Source organism: Ranitomeya imitator, chromosome 1 (assembly GCF_032444005.1).
Source record: "Ranitomeya imitator isolate aRanImi1 chromosome 1, aRanImi1.pri, whole genome shotgun sequence".
Taxonomy (NCBI): Eukaryota; Metazoa; Chordata; class Amphibia; order Anura; family Dendrobatidae; genus Ranitomeya; species Ranitomeya imitator.
The window spans coordinates 574579566-574606819 of record NC_091282.1 but is presented as its reverse complement, the minus strand read 5'-3'; the positions used below and the strand labels follow the sequence as shown (position 1 = coordinate 574606819).

At 45.3% G+C, this 27254-nt stretch overlaps 1 protein-coding gene and 1 long non-coding RNA gene across 3 annotated transcripts in view; one reads left to right on the top strand and one right to left on the bottom strand.

Moving 5' to 3' along the window:
• Positions 1-8842, bottom strand: part of LOC138679914 (uncharacterized) — a 71601-nt gene extending 62759 nt beyond the window's left edge. The window contains exon 1 of the long non-coding RNA XR_011321615.1: positions 8792-8842. This is a non-coding gene — a long non-coding RNA (uncharacterized lncRNA). The remainder of the gene's footprint in view (positions 1-8791) is intronic.
• The window catches only part of RNF126 (ring finger protein 126), a 78631-nt gene continuing 60035 nt past the window's right edge, over positions 8659-27254 (top strand). The window contains exons 1-2 of one of the 2 annotated variants that reach the window (XR_011321614.1): positions 8659-8962; positions 18057-18112. Coding sequence is in view for 1 of the 2 variants with exons in the window: in XM_069767834.1 (XP_069623935.1) it covers positions 8888-8962; positions 18057-18112 (131 nt within the window). In the remaining variant the exon portion in view is untranslated. The remainder of the gene's footprint in view (positions 8963-18056; positions 18113-27254) is intronic. The other variant, XM_069767834.1, reaches the window with a different exon arrangement.

Genomic DNA, 27254 nt, shown 5'->3' with positions numbered 1-27254 from the left:
CCAGAAATGACACCATTTTGGAAACTAGACCCCCAAAGGAACTAATCTAGATGTGTGGTGAGGACTTTGAACCCCCAAGTGCTTCACAGAAGTTTATAACGCAGAGCCATGAAAATAAAAAAAAAAAAATTATTTTCTCAAAAATGATCTTTTAGCCTGCAATTTTTTATTTTCCCAAGGGAAAACAGGAGAAATTTGACCCCAAAAGTTGTTGTCCAGTTTCTCCTGAGTACGCTGATACCCCATATGTGGGGGTAAATCACTGTTTGGGCACATGCCGGGGCTCGGAAGTGAAGTAGTGACGTTTTGAAATGCAGACATTGATGGAATGCTCTGTGGGTGTCACGTTGCGTTTGCAGAGCCCCTGATGTGGCTTAACAGTAGAAACCCCCCACAAGTGAACCATTTTGGAAACTAGACCGCCAAAGGAACTTATCTAGATGTGTGGTGAGCACTTTGAACCCCCAAGTGCTTCATAGAAGTTAATAATGCAGAGCCGTAAAAATAATAAATACGTTTTCTTTCCTCAAAAATAATTATTTAGCCCAGAATTTTTTAATTTTCCCAAGGGTAACAGGAGAAATTTGACCCCAATATTTGTTGTCCAGTTTCTCCTGAGTACGGTGATACCCCATATGTGGGGGTAAACTACTGTTTGGGCACATGCCGGGGCTTGGAATTGAAGTAGTGACGTTTTGAAATGCAGACTTTGATGGAATGGTCTGCGGGTGTCACGTTGCGTTTCCAGAGCCCCTGGTGTGCCTAAACAGTAGAAACCCCCACAAGTGACCCCATTTTAGAAATTAGACCCCCCAAGGAACTTATCTAGATGTGTGGTGAGCACTTTGAACCCCCAAGTGCATCACAGACGTTTACAACGCAGAGCCGTGAAAATAAAAAATCATTTTTCTTTCCTCAAAAATTATGTTTTAGCAAGCATTTTTTTAGATTCACAAGGGTAACAGGAGAAATTGGACCCCAGTAATTGTTGCGCAGTTTGTCCTGAGTATGCTGGTACCCCATATGTGGGGGTAAACCACTGTTTGGGTGCACGTCAGGGCTCGGAAGTGAGGGAGCACCATTTGACTTTTTGAATACGAGATTGGCTGGAATCAATGGTGGCGCCATGTTGCGTTCGGAGACCCCTGATGTGCCTAAACAGTGGTAACCCCTCAATTCTAACTCCAACACTAACCCCCCCACACCCCTAACCCTAATCCCAACTGTAGCCATAACCCTAATCACAACCCTAACCACAACCCTAATTCCAACCCTAACCCTAAGGCTATGTGCCCACGTTGCGGATTCGTGTGAGATATTTCCGCACCATTTTTGAAAAATCCGCGGGTAAAAGGCACTGCATTTTACCTGCGGATTTTCCGCGGATTTCCAGTGTTTTTTGTGCGGATTTCACCTGCGGATTCCTATTGAGGAACAGGTGTAAAACGCTGCGGAATCCGCACAAAGAATTGACATGCTGCGGAAAATACAACGCAGCGTTTCCGCGCCATGGGCACAGCGGATTTGTTTTTTCATATGTTTACATGGTACTGTAAACCTGATGGAATACTGCTGCGAATCCGCAGCGGCCAATCCGCAGCCAAATCCGCACAGTGTGCACATAGCCTAATTCTAAAGGTATGTGCACACGCTGCGGAAAACGCTGCGGATCCGCAGCAGTTTCCCATGAGTTTACAGTTCAATGTAAACCTACGGGAAACAAAAATCGCTGTACACATGCTGCGGAAAAACTGCACGGAAACGCAGCGGTTTACATTCCGCAGCATGTCACTTCTTTGTGCGGATTCCGCAGCGGTTTTACAACTGCTTCAATAGAAAATTGCAGTTGTAAAACCGCAGTGAAATGCGCAGAAAAAAACGCGGTAAATCCGCCATAAATCCGCAGCGGTTTAGCACTGCGGATTTATTAAATCCGCAGCGGAAAAATCCGCAGAGGACCAGAATACGTGTGCACATACCGAAACCCTAACCCTAGCCCTAACCCTACCCCTAACCCTAGCCCTACCCCTACCCCTAACCCTAACCCTAACATTAGTGGAAAAAAATTTTTTATTTTTTTTTATTTTGATCACTGAGATATAATCTATCTCAGTGATCAAAATATACTTTGGAACGAATCTGCCGGCCGGCAGATTCGGCGGGCGCACTGCGCATGCGCCCGCCATTTTGGAAGATGGCGGCGCCCAGGGAGAAGACGGACGGGACCCCGGCTGGATCGGTAAGTATGATGGGGTGGGGGGGGACCACGGGGGGGGGATCGGAGCACGGGGGGGGGGGAATCGGAGCGCGGGGGGGGGGGAATCGGAGCGCGGGAGGGGTGGAACGGAGCACGGGGGGGCTGGAATGGAGCACGGGGGGGTGGAACGGAGCACCGGGGGGGGTGGACCGGAGTGCAGGGGGGGTGATTGGAGCACGGGGGGGTGATTGGAGCACGGGGGGAGCGGACAAGAGCACGGGGGGGAGCGGAGCACTGGACGGAGGGGAGCCGGAGCAGTGTACCGGACAGATCGGGGGGTGGGGGGGCACATTAGTATTTCCAGCCATGGCCGATGATATTTCAGCATCGGCCATGGCTGGATTGTAATATTTCACCAGTTATAATAGGTGAAATATTACAAATCGCTCTGATTGGCAGTTTCACTTTCAACAGCCAATCAGAGCGATTGTAGCCACGAGGGGGTGAAGCCACCCCCCCTGGGCTAAACTACCACTCCCCCTGTCCCTGCAGATCGGGTGAAATGGGAGTTAACCCTTTCACCCGATCTGCAGGGACGCGATCTTTCCATGACGCCACATAGGCGTCATGGGTCGGATTGGCACCGACTTTCATGACGCCTACGTGGCGTCATGGGTCCGGAAGGGGTTAACCACACTGGAGAAGTTGGCAATGAAACGATAAAAATTAGCAAAGCCCAAGAATTTCTGAAGGCTCTTCACAGATGTGGGCTGAATCCAATCATGAATGGCCTGAACCTTAACCGGATCCATTTCTATAGATGAGGGAGAAAAAATGAAGCCCAAAAAAGAAACCTTCTGCACTCCAAAGAGGCACTTTGACCCCTTCACAAATAAAGCATTATTACGGAGGATCTGAAATACCATCCTGACCTGTTTCACATGAGACTCCCAATCATCGGAAAAAATCAAAATATCATCCAAATATACAACCATGAATTTATCAAGATAACTCCGAAAGATATCATGCATGAAGGATTGGAACACAGATGGGGCATTAGAGAGTCCGAATGGCATCACAAGGTATTCAAAATGGCCTTCGGGCGTATTAAATGCAGTTTTCCATTCGTCACCCTGCTAAATACGAATAAGATTATATGCCCCTCGAAGGTCAATCTTAGTAAACCACCTAGCCCCCTTAATCCTAGCAAACAAATCAGTAAGCAAAGGCAAAGGGTCTTGAAATTTGACCGTGATCTTATTCAAGAGGCGATAATCAATACAGGGTCTCAAGGAGCCATCCTTCTTGGCAACAAAAAAAAACCCTGCTCCCAATGGTGAAGAAGATGGCCGAATATGCCCCTTCTCCAAAGACTCCTTAAAGGGAACCTGTCACCCCGTTTTTTGAGATTGAGCTATAAATACTGTTAAATAGGGCCTGCGCTGTGCGTTACTATAGTGTATGTAGTGTACCCTGATTCCCCATGTATGCTGAGAAATACATTACCAAAGTCGCCGTTTTCGCCTGTCAATCAGGCTGGTCTGGTCAGGTGGGCGTGTTCACAGCGCTCTTTTCTTCCCCAGCTTTCCGTTGGTGGCGTAGTGGTGTGCGCATGTCCAGAGTTCCGACTTCCCTGCGCCCACGTGAAGACACAGCGCGCGATCTGCGCTGTAATCCCTTGCATCGGTGGGGGCGGCCATCTTCCTGGGGCCGCGCGTGCGCAGATGGAGTGCTCTGCTGCACGGGGCTTCAGGAAAATGGCCGCGGGATGCCGCGCGTGCGCATTAGAGATCGCGGCAGCCATTTTCCCAAAGCCGAGTTCGGGAAATGTATTTCTCAGCATACATGGGGAATCAGGGTACACTACATACACTATAGTAACGCACAGCGCAGGCCCTATTTAACAGTATTTATAGCTCAATCTCAAAAAACGGGGTGACAGGTTCCCTTTAATATAGCTCCGCATGGCGGCATGTTCTGGCACAGACAGGTTGAAAAGTCGCCCTTAGGGAACTTACAACCTGGAATCAAATCAATAGCACAATCACAGTCCCTATGCGGTGGAAAGGGAACTGGATTTGGGCTCATCGAATACATCCTGGAAATCTGACAAAGACTCAGGAATTTCAGAAGAGGGGGAAGAGGAAATTGACATCAAAGGAACGTTACCATGAACCCCCTGACAACCCCAACTAGTCACAGACATAGATCTCCAATCTAACACCGGATTATGTACCTGTAACCATGGAAAACCCAGCACAATATCATCGTGCAAATTATGCAACACCAGAAAACGACAATCTTCCTGATGGGCTGGCGCCATGCGCATGGTCAGCTGTGTCCAAAACTGAGGTTTATTTATAGCCAAAGGAGTAGCATCAATGCCCCTTAAAGGAATAGGGTTCTGCAAAGGCTGCAAGGGGAAACCACAACGTCTGGCAAATTCTAAGTCCATTAAGTTCAGAGCGGCGCCTGAATCCACAAATGCCATGACAGAAAATGATGATAATGAGCAGATCAAGGTCACAGATAACAGAAATTTAGGTTGTACAGTACTGATGGTAACAGAACTAGCGATTCTCTTTGTACGCTTAGGGCAATCAGAAATAACATGAGCAGAATCGCCGCAGTAAAAACACAACCTATTCTGACGCCTGAATCTTTGTCGTTCAGCTCTAAACAAAATCCTATCACACTGCATAGGCTCAGGGCTCCGCTCAGAGGACAACGCCACAGTGTGCACAACTCTGCGCTCGCGCAAGCGCCGATCAATCTGAATGGCCAGAGACATAGAATCACCCAGACCAGCAGGCGTGGGGAACCCCACCATAACATCTTTAACGGATTCAGAAAGACCCTTTCTGAAAATTGCCGCCAAGGCATCCTCATTCCATTTAGTCAGTACAGACCATTTTCTAAATTTCTGGCAATACGATTCTGCCGCTTCTTGACCCTGACACAGGGCCAACAAGATCTTCTCAGCTTGATCCACAGAATTAGGCTCATCATACAATAACCCCAATGCTTGAAAGAAAGAATCAACATTAAGCAAAGCAGGATTGCCAGTTTCCAGGGAAAATGCCCAATCCTGTGGGTCACCACGCAGCAGGGATATGATGATTTTAACCTGCTGAATGGGATCACCAGAGGACCGGGGTCTCAATGCAAAAAACAGTTTACAGTTATTTTTGAAACTCAAAAATTTGGATCTGTCACCAAAGAATAAATCAGGAGTGGGAATCTTAGGTTATAAGGCAGGAGTCTGAACAATATAATCTGAAATACCCTGTACCCTAGCAGCAAGCTGATCCACACGAGAAACTAACTCCTGAACATTCATGTTATTACTAGGTTCCGCAGCCACCCAGAGATTAAGAGTGAGGAAAAGACAAAACAGGCTAAGGAAAAAAAAATGGCTCAAAACCTTTCCTCCCTTCTTCTGAGATGCAATTAACTCATTGTTGGCCAGTTGTACTGTTATGATCTGGTGGCCTAGGAGCAGCATGTGACGTACTCTGGAGAAGGAGGTACCTGTACTGACCGCAGACCCTGAACTTAGCAGCGCAACTAGAAATAGCCGTGGGATGTACCTAACACTCCCTAGACACCTCGACACAGCCTAAGGACTAACTTCCCCTAAAGATAGAAACGGGAAAACTATCTTGCCTCAGAGAAAATCCCCAAAGGATAGACAGCCCCCCACAAATATTGATTGTGAGAGGAGAGGGAAATGACAAACGCAGACTGAAATCAGGATTAGCAAAGGAGGCCTTACTAGCTAGAAAGAAAGAATAGGACAGATAACTATGCGGTCAGTATTAAAACACTAGAAAATATCCACCACAGAAAATACAAAACTCCGCATCTGACTAAAGACATGGAGGGTATATCTGCATCTCCAGAGATACCGCTTAGCTGCAAAAAATCCTTACACAGACAAGCTGGACAAGACAAAACATGAAAATGCACTGAACTATAAGGCCCACAGCATGTGGACAGCAAAAACAAAGCCAGGAAAAGCACAGCAAACAGGAGAGACCAGTAAGGGATGTGAATCCTCCAAAAACAATGGACAACTGGCACTGACATGTGGCCAAGAACTTTACAGAAGATCCGGAGGGATCAAGTCACAACAATTCTGGTAGCACCAATGTGGCCAGGAAGGAGCTGACATGGCTCTGGAAGGCCCGATACCTCTACCTCAGATAGCAGACCTTCTTCATCAAGGACCACTGCTATACCCAGACATACACAAGCTAAAACTGGCAGCCTGGTTACTGAGGCCGAGATTCTGAGAGCTAGGGGTCTCTCAGATGACGTCATTAAAACCCTACAAAATAGTAGAAAGCCTGTAACTAATGCCATTTATGGCAAGGTCTGGAAAAAAATTTCTTCTTGGTGTGACCCAAACAAACCTGATCCATTCCATCCCAATATCGCTCAGATATTAGAATTTCTCCAAAAAGGTCTGGAGCTAGGTCTCTCACCTAGCACCTTAAAAGTTCAGGTGTCGGCTCTAAGTTCCTTCTTTGATCAGGATTTAGCAGGCCACCGGTTAAATGCTGTGCTTTTCATCAAAGATAAGTCCTGGCTTTGTTTTTGCTGTCCACATGCTGTGGGCCTTATAGTTCAGTGCATTTTCATGTTTTGTCTTGTCCAGCTTGTCTGTGTAAGGATTTTTTGCAGCTAAGCGGTACATTAGGGCATCTCTCTTATACCGGGTCCTAAACTTGCCTAAATGTGGCTACCAGGTACACATAAAATTGGCCATTTTTATGCGCTAAACGCTCTCATTTTTCATATTTCTAGTGCAGTAATGCAGTTCAGTTTTCGTATTTCATGTTTGCATGTTTTGGCGCTGCAGTGTGCTGCCTTATTTACTTAACTATATACGAGTTGGCAACTTTAGGTTCAGCACCTCATTCACACAAGGCGCCCCTCGGGCTGCCTGGCCCCTCACTCACACACGGCGCCCCTCGGGCTGCCCGACCCTCACTCACACACATGGCATCCGTCGGGCTGCTCGGCCACACACACGGCGCTCCTAGGGCTGCCCAGCCCCTCACTCACACAGGGCTCCCCTCAGGCTGCTCGGCCCCTCACACACCCACGGCACCCCTCGGGCTACCCGACCTTCACACACCCACTACGCCCCTCGGGCTGCCCAGCCCCTCACTCAAACACGACATCCCTTGGGCTGCCCGGCCACACACACGGCACCCTAGGGCTGCCAGGCCCATAACTTACACACACGGCGCCCCTAGGGCTGCCTGGCCCCTCACTTACACACACAGCGCCCCTAGGGCTGCTTGGCCCCTCACACACATGGTGCTTCTAAGGCTGCCTGGCCTCTCACACACCCACAGCGCTCCTAGGGCTGTTCAGCCCCTCACTCGCACATTGCGCCCCTCGGGCTGCCCGGCCACACACACGGCACCCCGAGGCCTGCCTGGCCCATCACTTACACACACGGCGCCCCGAGGGCTGCCTGGCCCCTCGCTTACACACACGGCACCCCTAGGGCTGCTCGGCCCCTCACACACAGCACCTCTAGGGCTTCCAGGTCGCACACCCATCCTCACCAGGCACCCTTCGGACTGCCCTGCCCCTCACTCACACATGGCATCCCACAGGCTGCCCGGCCACACACGCGGTACTCCTAGGGCTGCCCAGCTACCTGGCCACACACATGGCACTCCTAGGGCTGCCAGGCCACACACCCTCACACACACACCTGGCACCCCTCGGGCTGCCAGGCCACACACACACACACCTGGCAACCCTCGGGCTGCCAGGCCACACACACACCTGGCACCCCTCGGGCTGCCAGGCCACACACACACCTGGCACCCCTCGGGCTGCCAGGCCACACACACACACACACACACCTGGCACCCCTCGGGCTGCCAGGCCACACACACCTGGAACCCCTCGGGCTGCCAGGCCCCACACACACACCTGGCACCCCTCGGGCTGCCAGGCCCCACACACACACACACACCTGGCACCCCTCGGGCTGCCAGGCCCCCCACACACACCTGGCACCCCTCGGGCTGCCAGGCCCCCCACACACACCTGGCACCCCTCGGGCTGCCAGGCCCCCCACACACACACACCTGGCACCCCTCGGGCTGCCAGGCCCCACACACACCTGGCACCCCTCGGGCTGCCAGGCCACACACACACACACACCTGGCACCCCTCGGGCTGCCAGGCCCCACACACACACACCTGGCACCCCTCGGGCTGCCAGGCCCCACACACACACACACCTGGCACCCCTCGGGCTGCCAGGCCCCACACACACACCTGGCACCCCTCGGGCTGCCAGGCCACACACACCTGGCACCCCTCGGGCTGCCAGGCCACACACACACACACCTGGCACCCCTCGGGCTGCCAGGCCACACACACACACACACGCCCCTTGGGCTGACACACACACACACACACACACACACACACGTTACTAGGAGAACGAGGTGTATCCACAACAGCACGACTCTCGCTGACGGCTGAGCCCTTTATGACAACTTCTTGCCTCTGACCTTGACCTCCCCCTCACATCCCGCCCGAACATTGACCCTTTATCACCTCGCACTTTCTCTCGGCGATTTAGTCCTTCTTGCTCTCCGTCCATCGGTCGCAGCGCATTGACGTAGTTGTGAGTCATCTCCAGAGCAGCGGAAAATGGCGGAGGCTTTACCGGAGGCCGGGCGGTACTTCTGTCATAGCTGTTCGTCCGAGATCAGTCCTCGTCTGCCGGTAAGATGGGAAAGAGAGGAAACAACGGGGCGGAAAGCAGGACTCTTCCCACTCGGAATGAGAGTGAGGGAAGCGAGAGAAGCCCAGCGGCGGCTGCTGTCATGTGTGCGGGGGGCGGGAGGAACGACGAACCGGGTGCTCATTAGGCCAGACCGGCACCTAGCACGGCCGCTGCTGCCTCCGGAACAGGACGTTCTGTCAGTACATTGCGCCGAGCCTCATGCTGGGACTAGAAATGGCGCTGCCTCCTGTTCTCTCCAGTATGTGCGGCAGCAGCTGCCAGTTTCCCTGACTACCGTCCAGCCCTGAGGTAAACTCCCCGGCCTGCTCAGGAAGCCTCCTGGCCTGTGGTCGTGCATTCTCTGTGGGCCTTTGGGCACATCGGTCCTTCTTGCTCGCCCACTCCCCTTGCTAATGTGGCTTACAGCCAGTCTCACAAGCAATCTTTTATTTTTTTTCTGGAAAAAAACCCTTTTCCAGTGGCCTTTTGTTAAAAGGTCATTCCAGTATGAAGCAGTCACTTATTAGCTTGGTGGGGTCCGGGTTCCTTCATCCCCCCCCCACTTCTGCTCTGTTTTTTTGGGGACTGCTGGAGGTAATTAACCTTTTCTCAAGGAGTATTCTTAAGTTAGAAAGTTATCCCCTATCTTCAGATATAGAATAACTTTGCAATCGCTGAGGGTCCAACCACTGTTGGACAAATGCGAATTCGACCATATGCACTGTTGCCCCATTCATTCTAATGGGAGTGCTAGAGACCGCTGAGCGCTGTGCTCCCATTGGTATGAGTGAAGCGGTAGTGTACATGATCAACCCCCTCCCCAAAAAAAATAATAAAAAAAATTCATCCAGCTGGGGATCTTCACACGGTGGTCGGACCCCCAGCTATTGGAAAGTTATGCTCTATTCAAGGATATGAAATAACTTTCAAACCTGAGCACCCCCTTTAAGGGCTCATTCAGATGTCAGTTTTTCACCTAGAGTTCTATCCTTTCCTCAAGGGTGAGCAAAACAATTCCGTTTATTACCGTGTGAGCAAGTTTCTTATAATATTAGCAAACAAATGTAGTTCCCACTGGAAAATCCCATCAGCCAACCCTTCTCACAAACCTGTTAATGTTATCACCTTTTTATTTATTTTTTTCTTTAGCTTTTGTCTTTCTCAATGTACTACCCATAATACAGTTTCACAAAGCACTTTATAAGACAATATTGGACCAAATATGGAACCTTAAGGAAAATGTGAGACTGAGCCTAGTTAATACTAAAAAAAAAGTATAGAAAAATACTAACCCATCTAGATCACTGACATCACTCATGCAGTGAGCTATCAGGCTAAAGTGAATGGTACTAGGCAGGGGAAACCAAGGAATTATGGAAGTGACTGTCAGTGCAGAATGACCAAACCAAATACAGGTTCTTGGCGCGTCATGGCTGCTAATCATTTCTATCCACCTTCTTGGTTTCCAACTGTCTCCACCCTACTCTGGGTCTATGAAGCCAGAGCTAAAATAAATAAGGCAGCACACTGCAGCGCTAAAACATGCAAACATGAAACCCAAAAATTGAACTGCATTACTGCACTAGAAATATGAAAAATGAGAGCATTTAGCGCATAAAAATGGCCAATTTTATGTGTACCTGGTAGCCACATTAGGGCATCTCTCTTATACCAGGTCCTAAACTTGCCTTTCCTCGCTGAGAATAAACGTCTCCATCTGAATGGGTACCTGTGAAACCTCTTCTTAGACTAAAATTCTCTCTATGGAGGGGTAATGGACCTGCTGTAATTAAAACACCTGTGACTAGGAGGTGGAGTGCTAGATCAGAAGGCTAAAAAATACATTTAAAAAAACTGACCGTCACATCCAAACATAGACTCAGTGTGAACAGGTGCTGAACCTAGAGTCGCCAACTCGTATATAGTTAAGTAAATAAGGCAGCAGACTGCAGCGCTAAAACATGCAACACAAAAATTTGGCCATTTTTATGCGCTAAACGCTCTAATTTTTCATATTTCTAGTGCAGTAATGCAGTTCAATTTTCGTGTTTCATGTTTGCATGTTTTAGCGCTGCAGTGTGCTGCCTTATTTATTTGACTATATATGAGTTGGCGACTCTAGGTTCAGCACCTGTTCACACTTAGTCTATGTTTGGATGTGACGGTCAGTCTTTTGAAATGAATTTGATATGAAGCCAGAGCTGTCAGAGGGAAAACAAACCGGTGGGAAGGTGTATATAAATGGCTGCCACCAAGCGCCTGAACAGTCAGTCTGTGCTGACAATCATTTTACAGGGAAACTGTCAATGGGATCAACCCATTGCATTGCAAGCATTTAGTAAATTAAAGGAAGTAGGTAGTGAGGAGGCATTAAATAAATACAAAAAATTAAATAAATTGTGTAAAAAGCAAATCAAGGCAGCAAAGATTGAGACAGAGAGACTCATTGCCAGAGAGAGTAAAAATAATCCTAAAATATTCTTTAACTACATAAATAGTAAGAAACTAAAAAATGATAGTGTTGGCCCCCTTAAAAATAGTCTGGGTGAGATGGTGGATGAGGATGAGGAAAAAGCCAATATGCTAAATGACTTTTTTTCATCAGTACTTACACAAGAAAATCCCATGGCAGACAAAATGACTAGTGATAAAAATTCCCAATTAAATGTCACCGGCTTAACCCAGCAGGAAGTACGGCGGCGTCTAAAAATCACTAAAATTGACATCTCCGGGCCCGGATGGGATACACCCTCGAGTACTGCGGGAATTAAGTACAGTCATTGATAGACCATTATTTTTAATCTTTAAAGACTCCATAATAACAGGGTCTGTACCACAGGACTGGCGTATAGCAAATGTGGTGCCAATATTCAAAAAGGGGACAAAAACTGAACTCGAAAATTATAGGCCAGTAAGCTTAACCTCTACTGTGGGTAAAATCCTGGAGGGCATTCTAAGGGATGCTATACTGGAGTATCTGAAGAGGAATAACCTCATGACCCAGTATCAGCACGGGTTTACTAGGGACCGTTCATGTCAGACTAATTTGATCAGTTTCTATGAAGAGGTAAGTTCCGGACTGGACCAAGGGAACCCTGTGGATGTAGTGTATATGGACTTTTCAAAAGCTTTTGATACGGTGCCACACAAAAGGTTGATACATAAAATGAGAATAATGGGGATAGGGGAAAATATGTGCAAGTGGGTTGAGAGCTGGCTCAGGGATAGGAAACAAAGGGTGGTTATTAATGGAGCACACTCGGACTGGGTAGCGGTTAGCAGTGGGGGTACCACAGGGGTCAGTATTGGGCCCTCTTCTTTTTAACATATTTATTAATGACCTTGTAGGGGGCATTCAGAGTAGAATTTCAATATTTGCAGATGACACTAAACTGTGCAGGGTAATTAATACAGAGGAGGACAATTTTATATTACAGGATGATTTATGTAAACTAGAAGCTTGGGCTGATAAATGGCAAATGAGCTTTAATGGGGATAAATGTAAGGTCATGCACTTGGGTAGAAGTAATAAGATGTATAATTATGTGCTTAATTCTAAAACTCTGGGCAAAACCGTCAATGAAAAAGACCTGGGTGTATGGGTGGATGACAAACTCATATTCAGTGGCCAGTGTCAGGCAGCTGCTACAAAGGCAAATAAAATAATGGGATGCATTAAAAGAGGCATAGATGCTCATGAGGAGAATATAATTTTACCTCTATACAAGTCACTTGTTCGACCACACTTAGAATACTGTGCACAGTTCTGGTCTCTGGTGTATAAGAAAGACATAGCTGAACTGGAGCGGGTGCAGAGAAGAGCGACCAAGGTTATTAGAGGACTGGGGGGTCTGCAATACCAAGATAGGTTATTACACTTGGGGCTATTTAGTTTGGAAAAACGAAGACTAAGGGGTGATCTTATGTTAATGTATAAATATATGAGGGGACAGTACAAAGACCTTTCTGATGATCTTTTTAATCATAGACCTGAAACAGGGACAAGGGGGCATCCTCTACGTCTGGGGGAAAGAAGGTTTAAGCATAATAACAGACGCGGATTCTTTACTGTAAGAGCAGTGAGACTATGGAACTCTCTGCCGTATGATGTTGTAATGAGTGATTCATTACTTAAATTTAAGAGGGGACTGGATACCTTTCTGGAAAAGTATAATGTTACAGGGTATATACACTAGATTCCTTGATAGGGCGTTGATCCAGGGAACTAGTCTGATTGCAGTATGTGGAGTCGGGAAGGAATTTTTTCCCCAATGTGGAGCTTACTCTTTGCCACATGGGTTTTTTTTTTGCCTTCCTCTGGATCAACATGTTAGGGCATGTTAGGTTAGGCTGTGGGTTGAACTAGATGGACTTATAGTCTTCCTTCAACCTTAATAACTATGTAACCCTCCTTAGTCGTCTATATAGACATATAGGTCATAGGAAGCTGAATAAAATTATACCTTCATATTTGTTGATGCAATTACTTATTCCAGAGAAATTCACTTTTTTGTTTTATGTAAGTGAGCTGTTGGGGTAGGTGCACACTATCAGTAAACGCTGCTGGTTGGATGCTGCAAACTTGCAGTGACAGTTCTGTGCTGACAGCGGTCACACAGATGATTGTCATGGGAAGAGGTGCAGGGACCCATACCATCTGTCGCTGCACTCAGATCGCTTTGATTGGTCAGTCAATCTGACTAAGCAATCACAGCATAATCACACAGGAGATGCTGAAATATTAGGACCTCCTGTCCGATCAGTGCAGCAGCTAAGCTCTGCCTGTGGCCAAGCTGCTGCCTTGTAAGCCCCGGGGGGTGCTGGAACAGCCAGGGACAGTGCTCAGCACAAACATGGGGAGTACATACAAACATAGTGCATATCGCCCAAAACAAACCTAATGCTGCTGACACGGGTATTGCAGAGCAAATAAATCATAGGCAAAAAATAAGTGCTCAAATGTGAAAAGTGCTCCATATTGAAAAAGGAAGCATCTCGCCCAATCCTATTGCAATAATGCACCATAAAAGCAGGTCAACTTTGGTGGGTCTGAAGGGAGAATTCCATCTCCCTGTCAGGCATACTTCCTCCCAAATAGCATTACCCAAATGTGGTCCTCTTGGGCTAGATACCCATACCTACTGCTCCCAACAATTTAGTAAATTCTAGGGATGTGAATTGTGGGCTTTCTGGTCAATTTTAAACCTGTCATACCTTTCCCTCTTCCTATAATGCCGGGGTCACACTTGCTAGTGCAATGTGAGAAACTCTCACATCAATACCCGGCACTGCCGCCGGCACTCAGGACCAGAGCCTGCGGCTGTATAGAAATACATGCAGCCGCACACTCCGGTCCCGAGTGCCGGCGGCAGTGCCGAGTACTGATGTGAGAGACTTGCTTGAGTTTCTCGCATTGCAGTCGCAAGTGTGACCCCGGCCTAACTGTTACTAGCCCAGCTCCTATTCTTTGAGACAGTGAACTTAAAGGGAACCTGTCAGCAGGATTGTGCACAGAAACCTACCATGTCAGGTCAGCGCCGTTATACTGATTAAAATATCTTAGTTGACGAAATCTGTCTTGTGGTTGTTTAATCTTGATTTCCAGTTTAGAGTTAATGTGCTTCGGGGTGGCCTGGAGGGCGGGTTTCTTTGTGATGTTCTGATTAGGTATTCATAATGAAGACTGCTGAATGGTCACTGACCTGCCCCCTAGTTAACATAATTAATTTTATATATACATACTAATAAAAAACAGAAACCTTGCTCAGGCAGGCGCCTGCCACGGAACCTGTGCTACAGCATAATCGCATGTGTAATGTGTGTATAAAAATGGTTGAGGTTATCCTGATATTAAAGAAAAAAAAAAATCCTTGATAATGGCGCCTGCGCAGAAGCAGCTATTGGTGTATATAAAGGTGATCCCATAGCTGCTATTGCACAGGTGCCGGCGGCACCATCTTGCTAAAGAGAGAAAATTTCCTCCTCCAAGATGGTGCCACAGAGCCTGCTCAGTAGCAGCTGTCTGTGTTTACTGAGGTGATCCAATTACTGCTAATCTCAACCTTAACCCCTTAATCCCACTGGACGTACTATCCTGTCAAGGTGACCTGGGACTTAATTCCCAGTGACTGGATAGTACGTCTAGCGCGATCAGCTGTGCTCACGGGGGGATCGCGGCCGGGTGTCAGCTGACTAACGCAGCTGACTTCTGGCACTATGTGTAGATGGTGTCACACTTGGTTATTTTCTATCATATAGACCCCTCAAAATGACTTCAAATGTTATGTGGTCCCTAAAATAAAATGGTGTTGTAAAAATGAGAAATTGCTGGTCAACTTTTAACCCTTAGAACTCCCTAACAAAAAAAAATTTGTTTCCCAAATTTTGCTGATGTAAAGTAGACATGTGGGAAATGTTACTTATTAAGTATTTTGTGTGACATATCTCTGTGATTTTATAAATTGAAAGTTGGAAAATTGCGAAATTTTCGCCAAATTTCTGCCTTTTTCACAAATAAACGCAGGTAATATCAAATAAATTTTACTACCACTATCATGAAGTACAATATGTCTTGAGAAAATGTCAGAATCCCCGGGATCCGTTGAAGTGTTCCAGAGTTATAACCTCATAAAGGGACCGTGGTCAGAATTGTACAAATTGGCCCAGTCATCAACATGCAAACCACCCTCGGGGCTTAAGGGGTTAATAATGATATGCACTGTACACATGCGATTATACTGCAGCGCAGGTGCCACGAATGGCACCTGCAGAAGCATTTTTTTTAATTTTTGTGTGTGTGTGTGCCGTATTTTTGATTATATGACGCCTTTATGTGGTGCATCTATTTTCCATTGTATGCCCTTTTTTATAAATGAAGAGAGATCTCATAATGCAGAACTTTTTCTACCATTCTAAAGAATGAACACCAAATGGAAACCAAATCAACTCCGTTATATTCATTGGACTCCTCGGCTTCCTTTTGCATCAGTTAACTTAGGCTACGTTCACACTAGCGTTGTGCGCCGCTGCGTCGGCGACGCGACGCACTGAAAAACGCGTGCAAACGCACGCAAAAACGCTGCGTTTTTCGACGCGTGCGTCGTTTTTTGACGAAAATCGGACGCAAGAAAAATGCAACTTGTTGCGTTTTCTTGGTCCGACGCTAGCGTCAAAAAAGACACACGTGTCGGAAAACGCAACAAGCAAAAACGCATGCGTCCCCCATGTTAAACATAGGGGCGCATGACGCGTGCGTCGCCGCTGCGTCGCCCGACGCTAGCGCGACGCACACTAGCCGAACGCTAGTGTGAACGTAGCCAAACTGGTATGTTTTGGGCATGAATTATGTTTCTGTTCTCAAAACACAATAGACAAAATGGTACTGCCAAACAAGGGAAATGTGAACTTGGCCTAAGATTATAACAGATCTCAGAAGAACCCCAGGAATTTCTGAAATAACCGTTAAAACCAGGGTGGATAAAAATCAATGGTTTTTTTTTTTTTTTTTTTTAAATCAAAAAGATCGGATTTTTTTTATTTAAATCGGATTTTTTTCAAAAAACTGCTTTTTGAGGAAAATATTTTACCATCCAAAGGATCTTCCATCATGAGATAAAGCTGAGTTGTTTAACTCAGTAGAATAAAGGCTGTATATGTGTAACATTCACAATGCCATGCTCTTCCAGAGGTTTCTGTAGGATTAGTGGGCAGTTTCTCTCCTATATTATCACAGACGCTCGCTTTACTTACGCAGTTCTCAAAACTGAATTTGACTCCGCAGAGGTCCCAGCCTCTTCTTCACGGCAAAAATGGTACAACATGAACAGAGTTGAGAAAAAGACCTTAATCCTATTGTTCTACAAACCTATGAATACAGAATCAACCCCTTCAGTGCCAAGTCCAAGAAGTTAGACAATATTTTTCTGATTGTTTGGAGTGGAATAGATCTGCACAACACAAGAAGAATGTGAATCTAAGTGTGAGGAGGAAGAAGGGCAAGCAGACAAGAAAATGAAAGTGAAACTTTGAGCACAATAATGCAGCATAGCCACAGACAGACAAGTCTGGATCTGTTTGTGTGTACGATCTGAGGTTTATTACATTCTTTCCTTATAATGGCAGCAGGCAGTAAAAGAGACCCAGTTTGGGAATATTTTAATGAAGCTCCTTCGCCTATCGGTAAGGCAGGCATGCGTGCAAAATGCAAACGATGCAACAAAGAGATGCAAGGCCTGGTGGCGCGAATGAGGCAACATGAGAAGTGTGGTGATTAAGATGAGTCATCTTCATCACCGCACTTCTCATGATGTGTCATTCGCGCCACCAGGCCTTGCATCTCTTTGTTGCATCGTTTGCATTTTGCACGCATGCCTGCCTTACCGATAGGCGAAGGAGCTTCATTAAAATATTCCCAAACTGGGTCTCTTTTACGGCCTGCTGCCATTATAAGGAAAGAATGTAATAAACCTCAGATCGTACACACAAACAGATCCAGACTTGTCTGTCTGTGGCTATGCTGCAGTATTGCGCTCAAAGTTTCACTTTCATTTTCTTGCCTGCTTGCCCTTCCTCCTCCTCACACTTAGATTCACATTCTTCTTGTGTTGTGCAGATCTATTCCACTCCAAACAATCAGAAACATATTGTCTAACTTCTTGGACTTGGCACTGAAGGGGTTGATTCTGTATTCATAGGTTTGTAGAACAATAGGATTAAGGTCTTTTTCTCAACTCTGTTCATGTTGTAACATTTTTGCCGTGAAGAAGAGGCTGGGACCTCTGCGGAGTCAAATTCAGTTAGGTAGAAACTTTTATTTAAAGCACTGATTTAAATCAAGCCTTACTGACTAGTGATTTAAATCGTGATTTAAATCAGTTAGATTTAAATCAAATCCACCCTGGTTCATACATTATATTTATTTCTTTTGTTATTCTGCATTAACGCTGCATGAACTCATATCTAGTAAACATGTCCATAAATGAACCCAGTTTATATATACTAGTAAAACTAGAACTTCACAAATTATACAGTTTTTGTAAAGGTGACCTCATGATGTGTGTACATTGCTTCATGTTTTTTCCTTATTTTTTGCAGGAGTATACATGCCCAATATGTGAATCGGGGTTTATTGAAGAACTTCCTGAATTAAGGTAACCTAATGCTGAAGCACTTTTTAGTATCAGATTAAGGCTATGTTAACAGAAGTTTATTTTGAATGCTGTCTGAGTGGAGAAACACACAAAGGCTATGTTAAACCGAAAGAAAATAGGCCGGCCCACCTGTTGGTATAAGTGCAATGTGTAGATGCACATTCACACTGGCCATTGAAGGGGTTTTCTGATCTCCAAGGTCATATCCCAATATCTAGTAGATGTAATAATAGCCAATACCGCCAATTAGAAATGTAGTATAGGTTCTTCAGATTCGCTGTGTCTTTCCTCATGTGCAGGGGTTGCAGGACCTTGGGTCATCATGGTTACGGCCACTGATCTAGAGACTACTAGTTGTTTGTGGTCAGAGCTATGGATACCTAAGCTCCTGCAATGCCTGCACATGAGGAAAGCGACATGGTGAATCTGAAAAAAATTGCTACATTTATAACTGGAGGTATTTGCAACTATTATACCTTCTACATTGGTATAGGATCTTGGAGATGGGAATACCCTTTATCTAACATAACCTAGAATAAAAACAATAAGCAAATACCCTTCCGTAAGTAAATAGTAGAAATACATAAAAATGGGGTACATACAGGTGCTTCTCACAAAATTAGAATATCATCGAAAAGTTATTTCACTTCAATACAAAAAGTGAATCTCATGTATTATATAGTCATTACAAACAGTGATCTATTTCAAGTGTTTATTTCTGTTAATGTTGATTGATGATTATGGCTTACAGCCAATGAAAACACAAAGTCATTATCTCAGTAAAATTAGAATACTTCATAACACCAGCTTGAAAAATGATTTTAAAATCCGAAATGTTGGCCTACTGAAATCTGTTCAGTAAATGCACTCACTACTTGGTCGGAGCTCCTTTTGCGTTAATTACTGCATCAATGCGGCATGGAGGCGATCAGCCTGTGGCACTGCTGAGGTGTTATGGAAGCCCAGGTTTGCGTTGATTGCAGCCTTCAGCTCATCTGCATTGTTAGGTCTGGGGTCTCCTCTTCCTCTTGACAACACCCTGTAGATTCTCTATAGGTTAAGGTCTGTCGCGTTTGCTGGCCAATCAATCAGTGATACTCCTGTTTTTAAGCCAGGTATTAGTACTTTTGGCAGTGTGGACAGGTGCCAAGTCCTGCTGGAGAATTAAATTTCCATCTCCAAAAAGCTTGTCGGCAGAGGGAAGCATGAAGTTCTCTAATATTTCCTGGTAGACGTCTGCGCTGACTTTGGTCTTGATAAAACACCATGGACCTACACCATTAAAATAAAAAATATGGATATACTTACCGTCTGATGGCCCCCAGGAGTCCTCCTGCCTCTCAGCGGTGCACTCGGTGGCTTCTGTTCCCAGGGATGCATTGCGCAAAGGACCCGGGATGATGTTGCGGTCATGCGACCGTGAAGTCACAAAGGTCCTTCGCGCAAAGCATCCCTGGGAAGGGAACATAACAGGAGTGCCTCTGAGGAGATCGGGGGCTGTCGGAAGGTGAGAATAACAATATTTTTTTATTATTTTTAACATTCTATGTTTTACTATTGATGCTGCATAGGCAGCATCAATAGTAAAAAGTTGTTCACACTTGTCAAGCACTATGCTTGACAAGTGTGACCAACCTGTCAATCACTTTTCAAGCGACGCTTCAAATCGCTTGGAAAACGCAAGCATTCTGCAAGCTAAAAAACGCTTGAGTTTTGCGGGAAAACGCATGTGAATTCTGCATGCGTTTTACCTACGGAAGGGAGTTCCTGGGTCTTACTTTGGACTCTATAAAACAAGAATGCCGCCTTCCAGCAGAAAAAATCCAAAACATTATAAGGCTAGTATCCAGAATGCGATATCTCCCCTACATAACCCTCCGCCAAGCTATGTCGCTCTTGGGATCCATGACTGCATTCATCCCTGCAGTCCAATGGGCTCAGCTTCATTCGAGGGACCTTCAATGGCAAATTTTGTCAGAAGAAGTCTCTCTAAAAGGGAGTTTAGAAAGTCGGTTGTTTATCTCCAAACACAATTCTGTCACTAGATTGGTGGACATCGCAAAACAATCTTTCTCGAGGAATCCCTTGGGTAACTCCGGTCTCAAAAATAGTAACAACAGACGCGAGCCCCGGCGGGTGGGGGGCACACCTGACCGACCTATTAGCTCAGGGTACTTGGCCGCCGAATCTAGAAAAAGTATCCTCCAACATGAAGGAACTGCTAGCAGTCCAGTTTGCACTATTGGATTTCCTAGGTCCCCTTCAATCCCACCATGTCAGAATTATGTCGGACAACAGAGTAGTGATAGCGTACCTGAATCCCCAAGGGGGTACCCGTTATCAGAGTCTGATGGAGGTAACCAAATCGATCTTCCATATAGCCGAGGGCAACCTTCAATCTGTCAGGCTTTCATATAAAGGCGGTGAACAATTAGAGAGGATTTCCTGAGCCGTTCCTGTTAAAAGCAAGGGGAATGGGAGTTAAATCAATCAGTGTTCATCCACATCTCAGAAAATGGGCGGGTACAGAGCATAGACCTCTTCGCAAACAATCTGAACAAAAAAGTGGACATCTTTTGCTCCATAACACCATTGGGGAGCCCTGTATCACTAGATGCGTTCCTTATTCTTTGGCACCATCAACTAGCATATGCCTTTCCCCCAATTGCTCTGATTCCGGCAGTGCTGAGGAAGATTTGGGAGGACGGGGCTCACGTAATCTTAATAGCCCCGTTCTGGCCGAAGAGGCCTTGGTTTTCTTGGATGATGAGAATGTCCATCTCCGACCCTTGGGTACTCCCGGACCTCCTCTCCCAGGGCCCCAGTTCATCATCTGCAGGTTGCAAGTTTACACTTGACAGCCTGGCATTTGAAAGGGAGCTACTAGAAAACAGAGGATTTTCTCCGGGGCTGGTATCTACACTACTACAAAGCAGGAAACCCGTTAAAACCAAACAATATGGGAAAATATGAAAAAAAAATTCCTATCCTCCTCGGGTGCCAAAGTAGATGAGGGAGTCCCTCTTAAGGCCATACTAGAATTCCTGCAAAATGGATTAGAGATTGGTCTGGCCACAAGTACCCTGAAAGTCCATGTAGCGGCTTTGGGAGCGCTCTTCAACTATGATTTGGCGGGGAATCGGTGGGTTTCCAGGTTCATCAGGGCAACCGGTAGATCAAGACATCTTCCTGTAAAGATTACCCCTCAGTGGGATTTAAATTTAGTCCTTAAAGCCCTGGCTAAACCTCCCTTTGAACCCTTAGCTGAGGTTCCACTAAAAATCTTATCCCTCAAGACATCTCTGCTGGTCGCTCTCACCTCTGCAGTTAGCGACATACAGGTTCTATCTGCTAACCCCCCTTTCACTCAATTCCTGGCTGATAGGGTTGTTCTCAAAACAGACCCAGCGTATCTCCCGAAAGTAGCATCCCGATTCCATATGACACAAGAGATCTCTTCCCTCCTTTTGTCCTAACCCCAAAAACAAGGAGGAAGAGGCCTTGTATACATTGGATGTTAGGAGATGCCTGATGCATTACATTGAAGCCACCAGAGAGAGTAGGGAGGACTGCTCTTTGTGTGCTTCAAGGGTTCCCGGAAGGAGAAGAAAGCCTCCAAAGGCACTTTGGCAAGATAGGCTGATGGTGTCCGTGATCTATCGTACTCATCAAGCGGGGTACCCGTCCCGGGAAATATCAGGGCTCACTCAACGAGAGCAGTTGCAGCCTCATGGGTGGAGAAGGCCGGAGCCTCAATCGATCAGATATATAGAGCTGCTACCTGGTCTTCACCATCTACATTCTATAAGCACTATAGATTGGACCTTATCTCCTCTTCGGACCTTACCTTCGGTAAAAGGGTTCTGGAAGCGGTGGTCCCTCCCTAAATGTACAATCTCTGCAATTCTCTCCGTGGTGCCATCATGGGCGTCAGAGAAAAATATAGTTCTTGGTGATAACGGTATTTCTCGGAGCCCATGACGGCACCCGTACATTCCCTCCCTTCACTTATGGGTGTGCACATTATTATAGTGCCCTATGCCAATTCTCTAAATAGCCACGCGGTATCTCAATTAAGTTTTCAAGTAATGTTAAAATTAAGACTCTGTTCCTTAGTCTCCCATCATTCTCTAGTAAACAACTGATGCGGGAGAGTGGTACCGCCTTTTTATCTGTAGGTTTCCTGTCCTTAGTGGGCGGATCCCCTCTCTCCATGGTGCCGTCATGGGCTCAGAAATACCGTTATTGGTAAGAACTATATATTTTTTTTTTTCTTCATTCTGCCTCCCAAAGATCGCACTAAGGCTCGGTGCACATTTATTCTGAGCTGAGATCTAACATCAGGGTTTCCGTGTAAATCTCTGAAATACGCGATTCAGACAGAACCTTTGGTGGAAGATTCCCTATTATGAGGTAGATGGAGGCACTTTGGACACCATAGGACCTGTGATTGGGTGGTGTCCATCTTTTTAGGATTGCATAAAAGTGCCGTCGGCCACAGTTTTGTGCACTTCTGAAAAGTACAATACTGTACGGATGTCAGACGAAGACCAGAGTAACTTTGCTGCCTCACTATAGTGAATGGATCTCTGTGGTTTCCATCCAAATCACTGAGTGACGTTACTCAGATGAAACTCCAAGTGCTCGGCGTAGCGCCCCGGATAAATGTCATCCTAAACGTTATGTAAAATGTTCCCAATAAAAGCTTCAACTCAATCCACAAAACAAGCATGTCACCACTCAGATCTGTTATCAATCAGTGGAAATATACGGGGCTTCCACGTTACTGGTAGTAAAAAGGCTCTGTAAAAGCAAAATGGCTCCTCACCCTCCGAAAGGAATTCAGCAAATTCTGCACTCTCAAATGGAAAGATCCCCTCCTCTTTGGAGCCCAGTGTGTCTAAACCACATATAGCTCCCACATGTTTGGCATTTCTGTAGTAATGAGAGCCTGCCTAATTTACGGGTGCATGTCTCCAGAAGCATAACGTACTGGTGACTGCAACGTAATGGTCACTACAGCGCACTGGTCACTACAATGGCAGTTTGCAGTTTTCACTCAGCAACATCCACTACTGCTTGTTTCTGGAAAACACCCATGGAGTCAAAATCGTCACTACACCTGCAGATAAATTCCCAAAAGGGTTATAACTTACAAAATGGAGTCATTGGGTTTTTTTCTGGTTTTCTATCACTTAGGGTCTCTGTATATAGAGTCGGCAAACTATTCTAGGAAAATCTGTGCTCCAGGAAGAAAATAGCGCTCCGTCCCTCCCTTGTCTCTCCGTATGGCTAAGCAGTACTGAACAGCCACATATAGTATTAAATTCTGTGACACACCTGTGGTGTCAAGATGATCACTGCACCCTTAGATGAATTCATTTAGAGGTTTGGTTTGTAAAATGGGGTCACTTATGGGGGTTTCTGCTGTTCTGGCACCTCAAGAGCTCTGCCAATGTTACAATATAACCCTAAAACTAGTGCTGCAAAATCTGCACTGTAATATGGTGCTGCTTTCCTTCTTGGCTTTGCACTGTGCCTCAAAAGTAGTTTTCGACCACATATGGGATATCGTTGAACTCAGGAGAAATTGCACATCAAATTCTGAGGTCCATTTTATCCTGTTACCCTTGTGAAAATACAAAATTTGGGACTAAAAAACAATTTTGTGGGAAAAATTGGATTATTATTTTTTTTTAAAAACTTTCACATCTCAACGTTATAAACTTCTGTGAAGCACCTGGAGGTTCCAAGGTGCTCAATACACATCTAGATAAGTTCCTTGAGGGGTCTAATTTCCAAAATGGTGTTACTTGTGGGGGGTTTCCACTGTTTAGGCACATCAGGGGCTCTGCAAATGTGACATGGCATACACTAATTATTCCAGCAAATTTTATATTCAAAAAGTCAAATGGTGACTTCCGAGTCCTGCCGCGCACCCAAAAAGTGTTTTTCCCCCACATACGGGGTATCTGCGCAATTTCTCCAGTTAACCTTATGAAAACTTAAAAATTGGGTCTAAAGGAAATTTTTTGTGAAAAGTATTTTTTTTTTCTTCCACATTCCATAAATTCCTGTGAAACACCTGAAGGGTTAATAAACTTCTTGAGGGGTGCAGGTTTTAGAATGGTGTCACTTTTGGATATTTTCTGCCATATAGGCCCCCACCAAAGTAATTTCAAATGTGACATGGTTGCTTAAAAAAAATTGTTGTAAAAATGAGAAATCGCTGGTCAGCTTTCAACCCCCCCCCCCCCAAAAAAAAAAAGTTTCAAAAATTGTGCTGATGTAAAGTAGCCATGTGGGAAATGTTATTTATTAACTATTAAGTGTGACATGATTTAGGGTCATAAATATGTATCATTCTGCTCTCAAATTTCATAGCAAAAATTCCTTTAACCTTCGTCAGGCTGCATAATTTTACAACGTTAACAGGCTGCAGAGGTACAATTGTACCTTCATATATATTTTATTGAAATTTGGCCAATATATTCTGAACCAAAACTGCAGAGATGTCACAAAATTTCAGCCCTCTACGGCTTTTCGAAAAAAAAGTTATTGCAATTTAAAACGGAATAGTTACAATTGTACCTACTCAGCCGGATGACGGTTAAAGAATCTTTCACCTCCAAAAAATGCAAACGAAACTACTTAAATATTTACATATGGATCTTGGTCTTTATAAAACTCATGCCAGCAGTGTACATTAGTGGCATAGAGATGGACATTCATTTCAAGTACAATGTAATTTGGTGCACCATTGGTGTGGAAAAGGGCTCAGTGCACCATTACATCCTCCAATTTGCATATCATATGCCTTCACTGATCTTGATTGACAGCTCTTTCCCAAAGTGTGAGCATTGCCTGAACTCTGTGTTCATGTGCACAGACACTGGAGGAGCCCAACGGGCATGCAGTGTCCATTCAGGTGTGCACATATTTGGCTCAGATCTGTGGTCACCAGAAGTGTGGCAAGCAACGAGAGTAGCCAATAATCAGGGGGCATCCACTCTTCAGTGTAATAATGATGCGGTACCTGGGATAGATGCAGAGCGGTATAGTGATGATCTCCTGCTGATTTACCATAAGTGGTTTTTATCAAAACTTCAGCAAGCAGCCCAGTAAGAGACACTGCTGGAATCTGTCTCTACATTATGCTGCTCTTAGGTGAAATTAGGTAGCAAAAACCTGATCACAGATTTACTTTAACTCCCAGAGCTTTTTTCGGTTTCCACTCCCCTTCTTCACAGTCATAATCTATTTTTTTTTTTTTTTTTTTTTTTAATCTTTCTGTCAATATGGCCATGTGAGGGCTTATTTTTTGTGGGACGAGTTGTACTTTTGATCGACACTATTGGTTTTACCATGTACTAGAAAACGGGGAAAAATTCCAAGTGCGGTGAAATTGCAAAAAAAAGTGCAATCCCACACTTTTTTATTTTTTTTATTTTTTATAAGAGCATTGTAAGGACCATATCATCACTTCCAGGACTCCTTGTTCATTAACTTTACTTTTTGTTAATTGCTAAAAATCTATTAACACTTGTATTTTTAAATGCTTTCTTATGGTTTAAAGTACTGTATGTGTCTGTGTATATTTAGTGTGTGTATTTACATGAGCAAAAGCGTGCCTTTTGCGTAGGTGCTTTCTCTGCTTCTGTTAGTGTATCTATGTGCATATCTAAAGTTGTGCTTTTGCGCGTTCATGAAGGTAGTTTCCTGCAGGTTTATTTATGGAATACGTTTTTCAAATTGGTTGTATTTTTGTATACAGTGGATTTATATCTGCTTTATATTTGTGCAGGATCTGTTCATTGCTGATGTATATCACCAGTGAATGAACCATATTCATAAATATAAAATTGCAGAGAAACATATGCAAATCAGTAAACTTTCACACATGCATAAAGGGAGAGCTTCTGCACACTTGAAATCTTTTTCACATGTAAGGATACCCACTCGGCAGCATGGTTTTTCATATGTATTCATACATGCAATTACTGACTACTATACGAGCAATAAGGCCACATTCACACGTTCCTTTTTTTTTCTGCTGGTTCTCCCGCAGCGGATTTGATAAATCTGCAGGGCAAACCCGCTGCGGTTATCCCTGCCGATTTATCGCGGTTTGTCCTGCGGGTTCCACTGCGGGATTTACCCCTACTATTGATGCTGCATATGCAGCAATATGCAGCATCAATAGTAATGTTAAAAATAATAAAATCATTAAGATATACTCACCCTCTGACGTCCCGATCTCCTGGGCGCTGCAGGCGGCAGTCCGGTTCCAAAGATGCTGTGCGACCAGGACCTTCGGTGACGTCAGTCATGTGACCACAACGTCACCGAAGGTCCTGGTCGCATAGCAAACCTGAGACCGGACGGCCGCGTGCAGCGCTGAGACTTCAGAGGTGAGTATAACATGATTTTTTATTTTTATTCTTTTTTTTTTAATACAAATATGGTTCCCGGGGCCTGGAGGAGAGTCTCCTCTCCTCCACCCCGGGTATAACCCGCACATTATCCGCATTACTTCCCGCATGGTGGGCACAGCCCCATGCGGGAAGTAAGCGGATCAATGAACTTCTATGGGTGCAGAATCGCTGCGATTCTGCACAAAGTGACATGGTCCTTCTTTTTTTTCCGCAGCAATTCTGCGCGTTTTTTTTCGGGTTTTTCCGCATCATGTGCACTGCGGTTTCTGTTTTCCATAGGGTAACATTGTACTGTACCCTGCATGGAAAACAGCTGCGGACCCGCAGCGGCAAAATCGCCGCGGTTCCGCAGTAAAAACCGCATAGTGTGAACATAGCCTTATAGTATATGAAAGCAAGAAAAGGAAAAAACGATTCAGTCAAATACATGTATAAAATATTCACTCTAATATGATCAAACAGTGGACCCATGCAGTGGAATTAAAACACTAGATAAAAGGAGACGCATATCACAATATATATTCACAAATGTGGAATGGAAAAAGGGAGAGGGGGGACTGTTCAAATGGGTACTGGTATATAGGCTTGAACACCCAAGTGGTTGGTACCTAGATTACTGGAACAAATCTACTGTATTTTCTGGCATATAAGACTACTTTTTAACCCCTGAAAATCTTCTCAAAAGTTGGGTGTCGTCTTATATGCCA